General features: G+C 36.1%; 1 protein-coding gene across 2 annotated transcripts; it reads left to right on the top strand.

Annotated features, from left to right (window-relative positions):
- Positions 1-642: 642 nt before the first annotated feature.
- GABRA6 (gamma-aminobutyric acid type A receptor subunit alpha6) lies at positions 643-17648 on the top strand. 2 transcript variants are annotated; one of them, XM_002744128.6, is made up of 9 exons: positions 643-955; positions 1158-1276; positions 1861-1928; positions 3851-4071; positions 4156-4238; positions 4537-4680; positions 5100-5252; positions 6881-7140; positions 16553-17648. In XM_002744128.6, the coding sequence occupies exons 1-9, from the start codon at positions 918-920 to the stop codon at positions 16826-16828; spliced, it is 1362 nt and encodes a 453-aa protein (XP_002744174.3). In that variant the 5' UTR covers positions 643-917; the 3' UTR covers positions 16829-17648. The 2 variants fall into 2 exon arrangements, with proteins under 2 accessions (XP_002744174.3, XP_008982771.3); XM_008984523.4 differs by having other exon boundaries at positions 3881-4071.
- The last annotated feature ends 350 nt before the right edge of the window (positions 17649-17998 follow it).

Genomic DNA, 17998 nt, shown 5'->3' on the forward strand with positions numbered 1-17998 from the left:
AAGCCTAGTAAAATAGTGCCGGAATCATCAGCATTAACCACATGTATAGATGCTTTATTCTTGCAACATTTCTGCACGAGGAGCCTTAACCTGCTATTTCTCAGGCATTTTATCCTATAGGTGGCATTCAAGAAACTGACCAAGTTTCTAATGATAACAGTAAATCCCACTCTGCCTTAGCTAGATATGACACACCTTTGACAAGAAGGGTCAGCAAAGTGCCTTAAAAAATACTTGCTCAACAGCAAGATGCCTGAGGGTTGTTCTGTTTTGTTACGAGCGCTGGTAAATAAATCATGAGAAATAATTTTTAAATACAGAAGGGTGTGGCTGTAGCCAATAATGCTGATGAAAATCAGAAAGAGAACCCAAGAGGGTCCCAATAGTGTTAGACTTTTTTAAACAGTGAGAGCTGTGTAGGAATCCTTCTGTGAACCATAAAAATAATAAACGCTGAGCCCATTGGAACATAATCTCAATCAGCAAGATGCCACTGCTTTCCAGATTTCCTCACAGGGCCCTGCTAATTCCATGCCAAAACTGGCAGTGGATTTCTTCCTTCAATATCCCCTAATGCCTTATTCAATTATTGTCACTGCTCTCCAACCATGCACTGTCCCTTCAGACTCTCATTTCCCAACTGAGTCAGTCAGAGGAGCCCAGGTATCTGCAGGACATAATCTAAGACCACGAGCCACCTTGTTCCTAGTGAGAAGAAGGAAACAAGAAAGAAAAAAGGAGAACCCTGCAAACTTTCTGGCAACCTCTTTATCTATTGGATACTGGCTTGAGGCAAACAAGAAACAGAGATATGAAGGGTTTGAAAGATTTCTCCAGTTGATTGGCAAAGGAGAGCAGGCTAGGGGGGAGGAGGACAGCAGGAGGAGGGTGAATTGTGCATTTCAGTGCACTGTAGGATGGCGTTGCCTCTGCCCTGGCTGTGCATTATTCTGTGGTGAGTAAGATTCTTTTTCTGATTTTTATTTTTATCTCAGAGGAAAGGAAAAGTATACACCCATTGGGTGACTCCTATATCAAATCATGAAAGAGGCCAGAGGTGGTATAGCATGTATTTGTAACAGGGTGGACTAGAGTAGTTTAGACATAACATTTTCTCTTAACCCAGGGAGTAAGGATCACTGACTCTCTACTCACAGGCTAGAAAATGCCCTAGGGAAACTCGAAGATGAAGGCAGCCTCTACTCAGAAAACATCAGTCGGATCCTGGACAACTTGCTTGAAGGCTATGACAATCGGCTGCGACCGGGATTTGGAGGTAAGAAGCTGCATCTTTGCTGCACAAACCCCTGAAGTCTCCTTTCCCTATTTCTTCCCTTGGAAGACCCAGAAGAGTCAGAAATGAGGTAGGGGGAAGGGGCAGGGGTACTGGAGAGAAACCATATGTATGTTTCCATCCAGTCTCTGCCTCATCCACCTTTAGTGGACTTGTTCAAGTTCTATGAACTCTCTAACCCTCATATCCTAAATTGTACTGTGGTTAAATGATCAATGTTTGCCTCATAGAGTTGCATGAGTGTAAAATGAGATTATTCATGTAAAACAGTTTTCTTAGCATTTTTCTGTTAAAGCCATTAATATACATTAGGTATTATCATTTTCTTTAGAACTAATCTAGGTTCTTTCATTCCTTAATATTCTCCCAATTGACCAGAATAAATTCAAAATAAGACCACTGATTTGAGTTTTCAGAGTTGAGAGACCCAAGGATCCCCACTACTGGAATGCAATAGGATGTCTTGGAAATACTGGCTATGACAAGGGTTTTGGTGGTAGAGTGCTAAGTTCAATCCCCTTAACATCAGTGGTGATAATTGCTCCATCCTTCTGGGCTGCTTTCAGGTGCTGTCACTGAAGTCAAAACAGATATTTATGTGACCAGTTTTGGGCCTGTGTCAGATGTGGAGATGGTGAGTGAGTTCTAAGTGAGTTGGGTTATTTTCATTTCAGGGAGGAGAGTGGAGTCCCAAAGCTAACGATAATGGGCACTGCCGCCAAGCTTGGTTCCAGATTCAAGACACAATATGTGTGTTCATGCTGGGAGGGCATGACCATTAGAGCAAATTGCTGGCTTGATCTTCACATTTCACTAACAGCTTGAACATTTTGAGCTGAGGGACTTTTTAAGATTATATCCTCTCTTCCATCCACATATTATGCACTTATTCTTCCGTCCAAAGAGAAAAATTCTTTCCCCTTCTTTGTGAAGCCCTAGCAAATTTATTGGAGGAGGAAAAAAACACACATATCCTATGCCATGTAAAAGATTAGAGTATCTATGAAACTTAAAACATAATTGTCTTTTTGGTAGCATCATTATCAGTGTATTTTATTAAAACAGTAAAGAGGTCTTTTGGAAAGGCTAATGCTCTGCACTTTTTACATTGAGGATGGACCAGTAGGTGTTCTGAGGACTCTGTTCCAGGTACAGATGGCTGTAGCATTCGTAAGAGGGTATTTATAGTAAGTGGCAATGAAAACTTGAACTCATCTTTTAGAACAAAATGTATTCTTCATTTACAGTTCTCAGGTAGCATTTCTCTCTAAAACTAAAATGTGAATATGAATGCTAAAGTAAACATAATTGTCTTTAAAGAGATTTGTCATTAGGTTTTATTAGGGAAATGTAATTCTAAATAAACAGTTATTGGAGACTTTTTCATTTTCTGCTTTTTTAAGTTGGCAAGAAAGGAAGAAAAAACAAAGACGTAAAGAAAGGAAAGAGGAAGGAGTAAAGAAAAAAAAGAAAGGAATATGGAGGAAAAGAGGAAAGAAGGAAAATAATAAAGAAAGGGAAAAGGGCTTTATTCAAGAGCTAAATATCTTGCTACATAAGGACAAGGAAGAGTCAGCATTATTCAGAATCCTAGATTATTTTAGTATCATATTTTTCATTTGTGTTCTGAGCCACTCCAAATATAAACAACCACAATTTGCTATTGCCTTTTAAGTCTGGGTATACTTAGTTTTCTATCTTATGCCTGAGTCTGGTTTTGCAGCTTATTTGTACAATAGATCCCTATTATATCCTGGGTCATTGTTGTATGGGTATATTGCTTATCAAATTATATTTTTCAAATGTAATCACGACTTGCCATAATAAATTTCATAAAGGAATTTATATAGTAGGCAAAGAAATTATTGGCAATACTTTGATATAATTGCATGTTGTCATTGACTTTTGCAATAGCTCTTATTATAATTCTTACATGTTTTAATGTTATTTTATAAAAGCCACAAATTAACTCATAATTTTGATTATGCATAGTCAAATGATACTCTCTTTAGAACAATCATGGTAACAATTGTTTTTATGTTCCCTGAGAACAATATAAAATAATTTTGATGTGCAGCTATAGTGTGTTTATCAAGGAAAGTTTATGCACATAATTTTACTAACTGGTACTCGGATGCCCTAAGAACCCTTTGAGGGTGAATGAGGTGTAAAGGGGAATAGTTACATTAACCGATGGAAAGACCATCCAGCACAAAGCCTAAACTAAATATTTCCATTATCCTTTTTTCTAGATTAAGGAGTGACATATTGATAGATGAAAATATGGATGACTGGATAGATAAAGAGAAAGAATATTAAGGGAAGTCAAGGTGGAGGAGGGAGGTTTACACATCACAGCACTATCTTTTATAACAATACAAACTTTCTGAGTTTGAGATGAATAATAACTCACTAAAATTATAGTTTTGTGAGAAATTATTGCCTTAAAAAGATGCTTTATTGCTTAAGTTTTGAGATTGGGTGTATAGGCTAGTGAATAAACTATTCTTAGCTAACTATCTCTTCAGACTGCACGAATATTTTACTTTCTCTTAGGAGTATACGATGGATGTTTTTTTCCGCCAGACTTGGACTGATGAGAGGTTGAAGTTTGGGGGGCCAACTGAGATTCTGAGTTTGAACAACTTGATGGTCAGTAAAATCTGGACACCTGACACTTTTTTCAGAAATGGTAAAAAGTCAATTGCTCACAACATGACAACTCCTAATAAACTCTTCAGAATAATGCAGAATGGAACCATTTTATACACCATGAGGTGAGGTTTCTCCAATTCTATTTCCCTTGCCAAAATGATATGTCCATAATATTAACGCAGAACCATTGATTTCAATGTTCCCAGGCTTACCATCAATGCTGACTGTCCCATGAGGCTGGTTAACTTTCCTATGGATGGGCATGCTTGTCCACTCAAGTTTGGGAGCTGTAAGTTATAACAGGCTTCTGAGAGTCAACTAATACATTAAGAATACATAATTACTTGGTTTTAGTTGATACTGGAAATCAAGGAGGAATATCATTATGACACTATCAGTGTAATTCTAGGAATATACTTAATCATTCTGTGAGCCTCATAAATTGAGGCTTTAGTCATCAAAATGAAAGAAAACATTAAATAAAATTTATGTTTTTATTTCCTTTTTTATAGACAATGCGCACTTTGAAGAAATAAAAGACAACTAGTCAAAGTCACTGCTATATTTAATTTGTTTCAAATATTTAGATGCTTATCCCAAAAGTGAAATCATATATACATGGAAAAAAGGACCACTTTATTCAGTAGAAGTCCCAGAAGAATCTTCAAGCCTTCTCCAGTACGATCTGATTGGACAAACAGTATCTAGTGAGACAATTAAATCTAACACAGGTAAGCATTTGAACAAGGGATGGAAATAATCCTGAAAGATGACTCCAGTACACATTTTCAAAATATCTATTTATTTTTCATTTGCATTAGCCATTCTCAGTTAAGCATGCTGTTTCGAAGTGATTAGTAGCTTTCCTTAAAATTCATTTTGCAACCAGGCATATAAAGATTTGTGTAATCTTGGAATAAGTAGTTTTTTTTATGTGTATGATATAAAGAACCCTACTGAAACCAATGACCTGATGTGTCTCTTTGTTCTATCATCTGCTGATCAAGTAGCTTTCTCATATACTGAAATGTACCTTTGTTTGTTTTCTTTCAGCCCATGTTAATTCAAAAATTGTCAAGATTTATATTCAACTGCATTCTTTTTGCAGACTGTCAGCAGTAATAATACTGATGTATGTGTCTTTGAACAGGTGAATACGTTATAATGACAGTTTATTTCCACTTGCAAAGGAAGATGGGCTACTTCATGATACAGATATACACTCCTTGCATTATGACAGTCATTCTTTCCCAGGTGTCTTTCTGGATTAATAAGGAGTCCGTCCCAGCAAGAACTGTTTTTGGTATGTCTCACATTTTGTACTTCATGTACGTTCATCTTCCACCTTTCATTGCTTGTGTATTTTGAGTAAATATTCACACCAGTGCACTTTTTCAATCCACAAATAAAATAGGTTCCTGTCTCATCCGAACATATGTATCATGCAAAATCACTGTCATTATATCACAAGTTGTGTGGTAAATCAACAACAAATTTGACTCAGCAAGAATTCTGGCTGGTTTCCTATGACTTTCATATGTCCTATTTGTAGTACTTTATCTTGATTTTCTTTGTCATAACAGAGGAAAAGCAGAAAGGTTAAAAACTTCATGCAAATCCATGAAAGCAAAAGATTAAGATACTGAATACAACTAATACATAAGTTGTATCCTCCTTTTCTTTCCTTTTTTTTTTTTTTTTTGAGATGGAGTTTCCCTCTTGTTACCCAGGCTGGAGTGCAATGGCGCGATCTCGGCTCACCGCAACCTCCGCCTCCTGGGTTCAGGCAATTCTCCTGCTTTAGCCTCCTGAGTAGCCGGGATTACAGGCACGCGCCACCGTGCCCAGCTAATTTTTTGTATTTTTAGTAGAGACGGGGTTTCACCATGTTGACCAGGATGGTCTCGATCTTTTGACTTCATGATCCACCCGCCTCGGCCTCCCAAAGTGCTGGGATTACAGGCGTGAGCCATGTATCCTCCTTTTCTTAGATTGAACCATATAAAATTGTCATTTCATGAATTTTCTATGATTCAACCTACATATTGTTTCACTTACATATAAAAACACTACTAATTTTGATAAAGCAAAATTAAATAATAAGAAAAAGAGCTTTGTCACCAACGTGAAAACATTGGTGATTCACATTGGTGAAAAAATCCAATGTTTTCCCTGGCTTTCATGATTATAAATTTAGTAGTCTATAAGTCAGGCCTGAATTGAATTGAAATAGTGAATCTTGATTTTTCAGATATACTATGTTAAAATAGATCTTTTTAAAAATTACAAAAGAATGCCAACATAATGATGTCAATCATCAATATTATACATTTCCTAAATGTATAAATTTCCCAGGTCATAGTTCAAGAAGGAAAACTGCCAGAAAGTGAGTGATAAATTTCATTTTCTAATGAGTAAATATTATACCCTAAAATCCAGTTAGAAATATAAACAAATTGAATAACCTAAATTTATGCTAATATTTACACCAGATTTATTTATTAACTATTATTTAAGATGTTAGCTGGTAAAATTGATCTGAAATTTAAGGTTTTTTTTCTTAAGTGATAATAATTTGTTACAAGATCTCTCAAGCCTAAACAACTAGAACTATTTATAACTTAAATTTACAGTAAACTAGTTCAATTCAGCAAACTTAAAATTTTTTGAGCAGTGATAATGTATAAGTCACTTCACTAAGTTTGAAAAGATTTCACTCCACTAAGTATTAAAAAGTATTGAAAGATACTTTACTAAATATAGAAATACTACTTATGATAATAATTATGAACAATTACAATACAAAACAATATTTAAAAACTTACTTTGCCTTGGCAGAGTGTTTTATCTGCTCTACTGACACATTCTCATTTGATTTTGCCATAGGATTTCCAGGACTAATATTACATTTCCTATTATTTTTTATTTTAGGGATTACCACTGTTTTAACTATGACCACTTTGAGCATTAGTGCCCGGCACTCTTTGCCAAAAGTGTCATATGCCACTGCCATGGATTGGTTCATAGCTGTTTGCTTTGCTTTCGTCTTCTCTGCTCTTATCGAGTTTGCAGCTGTCAACTACTTCACCAATCTTCAGACACAGAAGGCCAAAAGGAAGGCACAGATTGCATCCCCACCCCCAGTGACAATATCAAAAGCTACTGAACCTTTGGAAGCTGAGGTTGTTCTGGTAATTGTTTGCTTTTTCTATAGTTACCCACCGTAGGAAAAAGCAGCCCAAATAGTGATCAGAAACAACTAAAGTGTCCAAAAGTAATATGAGTTGAGCACAGGTATGTAACTCTAGTTTCAAGAGCAAGGCTGGTTTCTGTTCCAACTTCACAGAGAAAAGCTAAGGAACAATCCTTCATTTATCTTTGCTCCAGACTTTTGGCATTCTTCTTTCATCATCCTCACTTATATTGGCAGATTCCAGGCTCTCAGAGGAGGCTAGAAAATTCTTAGCCTTTAGATGTTTCTCTAGAACAGGATCACTTATACCAACTAGGGAGAATAAAGTAAAAAAAGTTTTTTGCTAATGAGGTTTCAGAGTCTGCAGGAAAGAAACAGGGACTTCTACAGAATGGACAGTTTTTCTTAGAAATCTGCTTGCTGCTTTACTTCAAGAGGGCAAGGCATCTGTGAATAATGAGTAAATAGGTTCTCTGAATGTTGAATCATAACCCAAGAATTTGATTCATATTAAAACAGTTTCATACTCACATTTGTAAATTAAATATATGTATATCAATGAGTTTATATTCCATGCCTTACATTTAGTGAGAAATAGTTACAAATTTATGCTAAATTTGCTATGGCTAAGCTCTGGTCCCCAGAGGTTTTTGAATAAGAAACAAATGGTAATATTAATATTTCAAGGGCCATTAATATGCCCCCAGATTTCAATTTTGCATACAAATAAATTATAAAAACAATTAAGCTGAGAATACTTCTTTTAATGAATGATAAAACTGATTGACAAGCATACATTTTTATTTTAATGAAAAGAGGAACATTTTGCTCTGTGAAGTCAAGTAAGACAGATACTTTGAACTGAAAATATTTTTGCAATTGATCAATTCTAGTAAGCACTTTCATATCGAAAAACTATATGCAGCCCAGTAATCCTCAGTTTAACTTTATGATAAAATTTATAAAGGTATATGTTTTTTACTTTTCAAAATCTGAGGCACTTGACTAAAAAGGTGATAATTTTTATTGAAATTTTTGTCTTTGATAAACTAAGACACTTGTTTGAGAATTTGTATTGTCTCCAAGAAATGGGAGGCCATCTCCATGTTATGTAGAAATATACAATTTAAACAAGTTTTGTTATTAGCCCTCATTTTAAAAATAAGGAAAAAAGAAAAAAATGACATTCAGTGATCCAGTTGAATTATCTCCTTTTACAAGTGGGAAAACAAGAGTCTACAAGAGGGAAAATATTAGTTTCTAGCTGGTAGAAAATCTAGGAATTGATTTTAAAACTTTGTATAAGCCATGTATGGTGGCTTATGCCTGTCATCCCAGCATTTTGAGAGGCTGAAGTGGGAGGATCAGTTGAAGCCAGGAGTTAAAAATCACCATGGGCAACATAGCAGGATGACCCACATATTTGGAAAAAAAAATTACTTGGTGGTGGTGACATATGCCTGCAGTTCTAGTTACTCAGGAAACTGAGGCAAGAAAATGGCTTGCATACAAGATTTTGAAGTTACAGTGAGCCATGATCATGCCACCGAACTCCATCGTGGGCAACATGTTTAGATCCTGCGTCTGTGGTAATAATGTGACAATAATAGTAATCAGAAGAAGAAGAAGAACCTCTGATATCCACAATATTACAGAGCCTGAGACCACCCTCCCCAATAATTCCTTAAAGACTGAAACATACCAGGGTGCATACTACAGGATGAAGCATATTGAGAATGTAATTGAGTTCATTCCAAAAATTCTTCCTTTGACTTAAGAATTTGTTTATGTGTGTATAGTTTGAAAGGTCACCAAAATATAAATTTTATAACAAAATATGCTAGTTTGCAAACTTGGTCCACAATATTAAAACTATTTTTTGTCATGACAAATTCCAAAGGTTTCTGAGAATTATTTCACGTTTGTAGAAATAAGTGATTCTGTCACAGGCTATCTGTATGCCTATAAGTATATAATCTACATATTGTCCATAGATCAGGTACATATTAATATATATCTATAAATGAAAAAAGTGCTTATCGGAATTCAGCTTACCAGTTTCTTATTTGAGTAATGTAGTGAAAGTAAAATAAAAAGGTAAAAGATGGTCAAAGACAGAAAAAAAGGATTGCTTTTGAATATGCTCATGGGTCAGATATTGAAATAAAAAGAAAGACCAATTTTTTTGTTTTACCTTTTTTAAAATATGCAATACTGAAAAAGAGTATGATTTCAACTCCTTGGAGAAAACAGAATCCCCCCCTCAGGCTATTATTTTAAAGGTATAATTTATTAATTTAAGATGGAACTTACGAGCCCAGGTTTCAATATAAACTGTCTTCCATAAACCTGAAATAGTAACATATAATGAGCAGTTCTTCTGGGAAGCTCGATTTTAAAAATGGCATATAAATAATCCCGAGCTACTTCTCTCCTGCAGGCAGCATTTTTTTCTTATGAAAAATTATATTTCTAAACCTGGTTCTACCCAAAATATATATATATATATTTTTTTTAATTTTTATTTTTTATTGCATTTTAGGTTTTGGGGTACATGAGCAGAACATGCAAGACAATTGTATAGGTACACACATGGCAGTGTGTTTTGCTTCCTTCACCCACATTTGGCATTTCTCCCCAGGCTATCCCTCCCCACCTATCCAGCATCTGTTGTCAATATGAGAGAAACTTCTGGTGACATAAATGTTTTGTGTAATATTTTTTAAAGGAATACATAGGGAAATTCTGATTTTAAAAGGCTGAAGTGTAAAAATAAACATAAAACCCAAAGTGACCAAATCAAACAATGTATATCTTGAAGTTATCAAAACTAAATATATGTGATTACACAGGACATTTGCATTATATTTGTTTATGTTAAACCTTGGCATGTCGTCTTATATGATGTAGAGGAACAAACATAAATTATGCATTTGCAATTTATACTACACAATGGTATATTTTGATTGCAAGACATTTTCTTCCAAATACCATGACATTTAAAAATACCTATTCAGTTGTAATCAAAACAACATTATGTGAATAAGTTTGACATTGAAATAGCAAACTAATGTGGTGAAGCTGAAATGAAATTAAGTGCTTGGATATTTCATGTGATTTTATGTTGTATATTTTAATATGTTCATTGCTTTTCACAGGGAACTACTTACAATGAATGTGGGTAAAGATTATTCATTTTATCACTTTGATTCTGACCTTGAAGCATAATAATAATAAAGAAACTCAAGGATTTAAAATCCAGGTCTAAAACCCAAAAAGCCACCTTAAAGCTTAATCTTCAGAAATCCTCTATAGACTAATTATCTTTCTGTTTTTAAGACATATGGAATCAGATATTTTATTTTTTTATTATTTCTGGAAAAGAAATTTTTAAGTGTTTTTCCCGCTTATATAATGATTTTTTCTTATTGTTGTAGAAATAAGTAATCTGGTATGCTACCTTAGCATTAGAGAGTTATTTCTGTCTTCATGAGTTTCAGTGCCAATTAACATGTCTGGAGTATAACCGTAACTATAGCGCATGTAAGGCCAACTTTGGTCCTTTTGGCATAGTTTGCTAGTTTCTTTGTTTTTTGAAAGGTCGAAGCCCTCATCACTATGTTCCTGACAGTCAATCACTCACCCGTCCCATCTGCACTCCTTCGAGCAGTGTCATTACTCTCAATGTAACTTTTCTTCTTTACACGGGTGTGATGCTTTTTGTAAATTATATAATGCAAAATTGACCAAAATTTCATTAGTCAGGACAATAACTATATTTATGCCCTTTGCATTATTTATTCATTTCTTTTTTTCCTTTTCATCTGACACCTATTTACTGACTACTTATGCATCACTGATTATTCATATCACAAGTATTTGATAAGTGCCTTGATGTGCCAGACCTTCTGTAGAATACTGAGGATATATTAGTGAGGGCCTCTTGCCTCATGGAGCTTCTTGTCCAGCAGGAAGGCAGAGAGATGAATGTAACTTCATAATACCTTGGGATAAAGCCTGTTAGAGATATATAGTGGGCTGCAGAAGAACCATGCAAAAGTGTCTAACTCAGTCTAGAGGGGTTTCCTTTCTAGCAGAGTGATGTCTAAACTGAGAACAGAAAAGAAATTAGCCTGGATTTGTGCTAGAAGGTCTAATCCAATTGGCAGAAACATGGGCATAGAGAGGGAAATAAGGTATATGCCCTTCCTGTGCTCCTTTTTAAGTTGACAATGTGTACTGGGCCATTACCATGCTGTTTTCCTCTATGTAGAGAGATGTGAAGAATAGAATACTGAAAGGTTTACCTTGCCTGCTCCAAAGATGGCACAGATTTTCTTTTTTGAGTACTCTCATTACGCCCTACAGTTAAGGATTGAATTAAGACCGTTCAAGACTCTATGTAATGGAAAGGTCACAGTGCCCTTCTTGCTGTGCCATTGTGTGATTTTTGGGGAACACAGGGTGGATTAGATGAGTGGTGTAGGTGATTAGCCCTTCCACATACCTTCCTTCAAATCCCGACCCAATACTTCATGATGAGCCCTCCAAACACTCTAATATGTTTTCTAGACATGTTCCCTAGCACCATGGATCAACCATTTGATACACTGCTTCCAATAAGCTGCTTCTCTGTAGAAATTCTGAAGTTGTGTCTGTTTTCAACTCTACCAGCTGTAACACAAACACAAGAAAATCCAACAGAATTCTAATTTTCCCCATAATGATTAATATGATTATTTTTGAAAACTATCAATACTGTTTTCAAAAAAATATTTCCTCTTGTTTGTGTCGCTCCTTTTTGCTCTTTCTAAAAACAAATGCTTGGTTTATTCCCTTAGTAGGGCTATCCTGGTTAGAATATCTCTATTGAGAGGTAACCTACTGCCCTCACCGTTTAAAAATATTAGACTCATTGAATTACATATAAAGATTTGTCTACATCCAAACACCTTCTTCTTCTATCATATAGTTGATTGTCATAAAGTCCAGTTTGACTTAAAGTACCTTTGCAATACGGCGTTACTTGAAACAAAGCAGTGCTCTATAAATACCTAAAGCAGGATGGCACTCAGCAGCAGGGGAGCCCTGGAAAAATTCAAAACCACAGGTGTTCCACTCAAAACAGTGACAGCCTCAAGCTGAGCCCTCATCTGGACTCTGACAAAAGCCTATTTTACCATCAGCTGAAGCTGCTATGCTTACAATAGAGCAGGCAGGGACTGATGCAACCTGTAGCTTAAGTGGCTCACAAAATTGGCTTTCTTTTCATTTTAGAAATTCAACCTGTTCTTCCTAAACTGATGTTCCATCTCCATGTGTTGCCAATTGCCAGTTATTTAGCAGCTGATTTTCCAGCATGTAAGGTAGCCAGGCCTCTTACATTTCCTTTAGCCTGTCAGAAATTCCCCCAATCACTCCTGGGCAGTGGGACGGTTGTGAATCTAAGCCAGTGATTTCCTATGGGGAGCTGTTTTTCCCCAAAAGACATTTGGCAGTGTCTGGAGATACAGCTTGGGGTGGAGATGGCTAACATCATGTACGTAGATGTCAGTGATGCTGCTCCACGTCCCAGGACACAGGGTTGGTCCTCATAACAAAGAGTAATTGGCCCCAAAATGCCAGTAGTTCTGAGCTTGAGAAACTGTGCCCCAAACCCTGAAGCTGATAGGAAGCATAGCGTAATAATTGTTCAGCATGTGGTCTGTGGCATTGGAGGGAAATTGAATTCAGGTCCTGCTACTTATGAGCAGGAGTGAGCTTCCTGCTTAAGCCTGCGTTTGCTCATCTATCGAATGAAGATTAATATGAGGTTGTGGATTTTTTGAAGAAATTAGTGAAATAATGTTTGAAAATTGCTTTATAATGTTTGTCAACAACAAGCATTTAGAACTGGTAGTTATAATGTAATATAAAACTGTATTAAAATACAATGTAACATAATCATAAAACTTTTCACCCCTCTCTTTGTCTACCTCCTCCAGCAAATCTTGGAAAATGTTTAGATTTTTTTCATTCGTTGATTCAGCATTTGTTTATTAAATAAATACCTTGTTCTAAGTGCTTGCTAGGCACTGTGGCATCCTCATACATATGAATAATGTGTCTTCTACTATTAAGGTAGAAGGTACCATTATGCTAGGAAAGGAGATAAGCCACAACAGAAGCAATTATATCTACAAGAGAGAAAATAATAATATCCATAAGAGTCACAATAACTAGGCAGAAAAATGCATAAAGGCTAGAGTAATCAGCGATGGTAGCTGTTAATGAGTTTGGTATCAAAAGAGGTGAGGGAAAGATGAAAATGGGTGACAGGTAGATGTTTGTTCAGACAAAAGAAATAAAGATAGGTGAGTACTGAGAATGAGAAGCAGATATATGTTGCAAATGATTTAAAAAATAGTTATAGCTATGATTCCTGAGCAAAAAATATATATGTACATATATGTGTGCATACATATATTTATATATATACATATATATTTGTGTGTTTATTTGTATATCAGACATTTTCCTCAAATTATTAAAAACACTAGAAAAGACTTACATAATAATTAATATTTGTCCCTACTTTCACAGATAGAAACTTGAAGCTTAGGGAGAATTAGAGTCTATGGCACCTATGAAATGTTTAAATCATATTGCAAGCAACTAGATATGAAACTGTCATCTAGGGATTTCGGGCTCTCCTTTTACTCTCCACTCCTGGGGAACCCTCCACAGAGATTGTTTGCCAAAGTAGATGAGGAAAAGGGGAATGCTAATGTAGGAGACCTTTAATTTCAATTTAATTTAATTTAATTTAATTTTTTAATTTAGGTAAAATGACGGTATCCGTTTTACTTAAAATTTTCATGGTGTTTGGGCCTGAATGATACCTCTGATGTCTGGACCGTAATTATTTGGCAATCCTCGCTAGGTCTTTTGTGACACTGTGACAATGCACAGATTCAGAAATAATGGCACCTACAACATCGGCATGTCTTCCCTGGTTCTACCTAAAATGGAAAGAAAAACATGTTTCAGACAGATAATGCATGCTGTTAAAAGTCAAAATGAGTATAGTAAGAAACTCTGCTCTGAAGGCTGGCTTCTTTCTATTCCATCGTAATTTTTAGAAATATTTGCTAGAGGAAAGTATTTTGGTGTTCCATGTGTGGGAGGAGGATGGCTTTTTTTGGAGGTTGAAACAGTGACACCTTTTGCTCTTTCAGGTAGATAATATTTTAATAATATAATTAATAGGTGAAAATTTAAAGTCTGAGAAACATGAAAGAAAATTCTTGAAAAATGGTTCTAGGCTCTCTAGGAGAGGCAGCAAGCACTAAGACAGTTACTCTAGTTCTATCCCCACACAGCTTGGTGACCCTGGGCACAGTTGTCTTCAGCTGTCATCCATTTTTTGTTTTGTTTTGTTTTTTTTTATTTGGTTTTTGAGATGGAGTCTTGCTGTGTCCCCAGGCTGGAATGCAATAGTGCAATCTCCGCCTCCCAGGTTCAAAGTGATTCTCCTGTCTCAGCCTCCTGAGTAGCTGGGGTTACAGGCACTTGCCATCATACTTGGCTAACTTTTGTATTTTTAGTAGAGACGGGATTTCACCATGTTAGCCAGACTGGTCTTGAACTTCTGACCTCGTGATCTGCCCACCTCGGCCTCCCAAAGTGCTGGGATTATAGGCGCGAGCCACGGTGCCCGGCTCATATACTTTTAAATAGAAAGTTTCCTTCCTCTCCTCTTCAAGAGCAGCATATTAGCCCTTCTAATATTTTAAACTCTCTTCTACCTCTAAAACCTATGATTGTCTTAATTCTGTCCAGAATACCACAGTACTGGGCCAATAGATAAGAACGATAGCCCTTGTTTGGAATTCACAGCAGCGTTTTCAAATCAAATCTTGACAATACTGTTCCTTTTTGCTTTTGGTAAAGAAAGATTTCTCCATGGCCTCTAAAAACAGTGAACTTAAGCTCTCTATGAGAACTATTATTATTTAGATACCCAGTAAGTTTCACTGCAAATCAAATAGCAAAATCAGGAGAGGGAATATAGAAAAAAAGTTTTTGGGGTTTTTGTCCCTACAGTCCAAATGTCGCCACATCGGCAGGTCATTTTGGTCTTGTGGCTCAACTAGCACAAAGGAGACAGCTGTCTTATCCTGTTGCCGCAGGGTTTCTGGCTAAAACCACGGGAATTTGCCCACATGGGTCACATACCCTGCCAGGCAGCAAAGTGGTGATTTTGCTGCCAGGGAGGAAACAAGGCCATTTTACAAGATCGGGGTAATGCACAGCAAGTGTTTGAAGACAGAGCCCCAGCAAGGAGAAGCTGGTCACAAGGAGGGTGATTGTTACAGGATGCAGAAAAGAAAAAATAGGAATCAGAGGAAGGCCCCCTAGACTCCAACAGCATGAAAGGAATCTAAATCAAACAGAATCAGAGACTCTGAACTAGGCCCAATACTTTATACAATTAAGATGAGAAAAACGTTGGGATGAAACTAGCATGAAATTGACCAGTAGAATGTGTTGCTAGCCCTGCCATCATGGACAAGGCATTTCCTCTCTCTGGACTCTAAACTTACTTGCCAGTTACTGTGTTAAACATCCCTTTCAAGACTATAGTTGATAGTCTTATGATTTCAGTGAAACAGGAGGTTTAGTGATAGAAAGGAGCATATAACAATTCTGAGTTTAGTAAATGAATCATTTTCAGTGACTGAGGATAGAGAAAGACCAGTTAGAAAGTTCTGAATGGGAAGTAAGATGTGTACAATATAGAATTTCTGGGCTAAGAGACAGGTATATTTCAAAGCATGAACAGTCACCCAATTCAATTTGAGAAAATGTATTCCTTGTCACTGCCTTTGACATATATATGCTAATTTTATTTTATATTTTTTTTAATTTTGGCTAATTCAAGCTTATGAGTATGCAAAGATGAGAATGTAGGCTGGGAATATGTAGAGAAGAATAGTATTAATAAAACAAGCTGTGATTTTTTTTGTACTAATTGTCCACATATTCCAAATTGGAATTCAGCCCTCTTCCCAGAATACACCATTGCCCATACTCATTGCTCTGCAGACTAATGCACAACCAGATGTGGCTATGCCTCTGCAACCTGGCTGGTCTCTCCCTAATGATACAATGCTTATCATAGGTTCTAGGATGTGGGACATGCTTTGTGTCATTTGATGATGTATTGAGTAATAGAATGTCAGATGGAAGCAAGTAAATTCTTTTACAGTGTATTTTAAGCCTTACTTGGAAAAGAACAACATCACATACTATTGAGAATTCGTTGATTTTTGACCTTACATAGAAAGTAAATAGTTAATAAATATTTGTCAAAGGTGAAAAAACATCTATTCTTTTGTTTAGGCTTAATGTTTGTCTTCTTTCCACAGCATCCTGATTCCAAATATCATCTGAAGAAAAGAATCACTTCTCTGTCCTTACCAATAGTGTCATCTCCTGAGGCCAATAAAGTTCTCACTAGAGCACCCATCCTACAATCTACACCTGTCACGCCCCCACCACTCTCGCCAGCCTTTGGAGGCACCAGTAAAATAGACCAGTATTCTCGAATTCTCTTCCCAGTTGCATTTGCAGGATTCAACCTTGTGTACTGGATAGTTTATCTTTCCAAAGATACAATGGAAGTGAGCAGCAGTGTTGAATAGCTTGCATCCAGGACAACCTGTATTCTATAAGATCTTGTTTCCTGTTTCCTGTGTGTTACTTTTTAAAATAGCATTGAGACTTGTGTAGATGCTTCTCAGAATATGAAATTAAATTGGAAATCTGTATCGCGGCTTCAGTAAGCATGTGTGAGCAAAAAAGCAATAATGCTACTCCTCAAAATAGAAAGTTGAACATTGCTGAAAAATATGACTTTTCTGTATGTTAGAGAAAAACTTTATGAGGGTAAAATGGTTCAAGATGAATTTGTCAACCTTTGTTCTTCATCATTCAATATTTTTAATTGTCACTGTGAATAACATTTACCACAAGGCAGATAAAATAAGAAATGCTGACACTTCCAAAGGTTGCCTTAAAATATGTTTGGTTTGGCTTAGTTCCCAAGAGAGCAAAATATAAATACAGTCTACATATTTATCAGTAGGTTAATACCAGCATGTTGGAGGCCTTTACGCTAGTAAAATGGCTTTCAGTGGCATTATAAAGCCCACGTTCAGCTTAGCCATTTGTTTTTAACCTCGCTGTGCTCTTTTACCTCAATAAATGTGGTGTTTGTATACATATAAATTATACATAGCTCATAAATTATGTACACGAATGTACATAGCTGTAGTTGAACTAAAAATAAGTGTGTTTCATCCTACTAAATTCTCCTTTTAAAATAATACATTTATCATAATTCTATGAGGTTGTAGAAAAAGAGTAGCCATTATAAGGAAGCCTTGTATATTATGACTACGGTTATCCCTTGTGTTTTCGACATTTCTAATTATGACACTAAATAAAACAACAGTAATCGTGGTTCTCTGGGTGTTTCTTGAAACTAGAGGAGAGGTATGGAGAAGTGAATTGGTTATCTCTACCCCAATGTTATTGCCCCGTGAACAATGGAACAACCAGACTCAGTTGCCTAGCCCTGATAAAATACTTGAATTTAATATTCAAATAGTTAATCTTTCCTCTGTTTCCTACTCTATCAACAGTGAAACAATGAATAAGACTACTCTTCTCCCTTTCCATTACTCCTGTTCTTTCCCGATGCTTCACTGTAACAGTATTTCTCCCACATAGAATTGTTTTAGGTAAATAGAAACTAAGAGTAGGAGAAAGCATGGGGTATGATTTGTCTAACCAGACAAATCCCTCATTAT

Source organism: Callithrix jacchus, chromosome 2, assembly GCF_049354715.1.
Source record: "Callithrix jacchus isolate 240 chromosome 2, calJac240_pri, whole genome shotgun sequence".
Taxonomy (NCBI): Eukaryota; Metazoa; Chordata; class Mammalia; order Primates; family Cebidae; genus Callithrix; species Callithrix jacchus.

Bases quoted from the DNA above. Each gene is read 5' to 3' on its own strand.
- GABRA6 (XM_002744128.6), top strand. From the start codon at position 918: ATGGCGTTGCCTCTGCCCTGGCTGTGCATTATTCTGTG. The intron at 1,929-3,850 runs GTGAGTGAGTTC...ACTTTCTCTTAG, and splicing joins CTGTGTCAGATGTGGAGATG to GAGTATACGATGGATGTTTT. The intron at 4,072-4,155 runs GTGAGGTTTCTC...CAATGTTCCCAG, and splicing joins ACCATTTTATACACCATGAG to GCTTACCATCAATGCTGACT.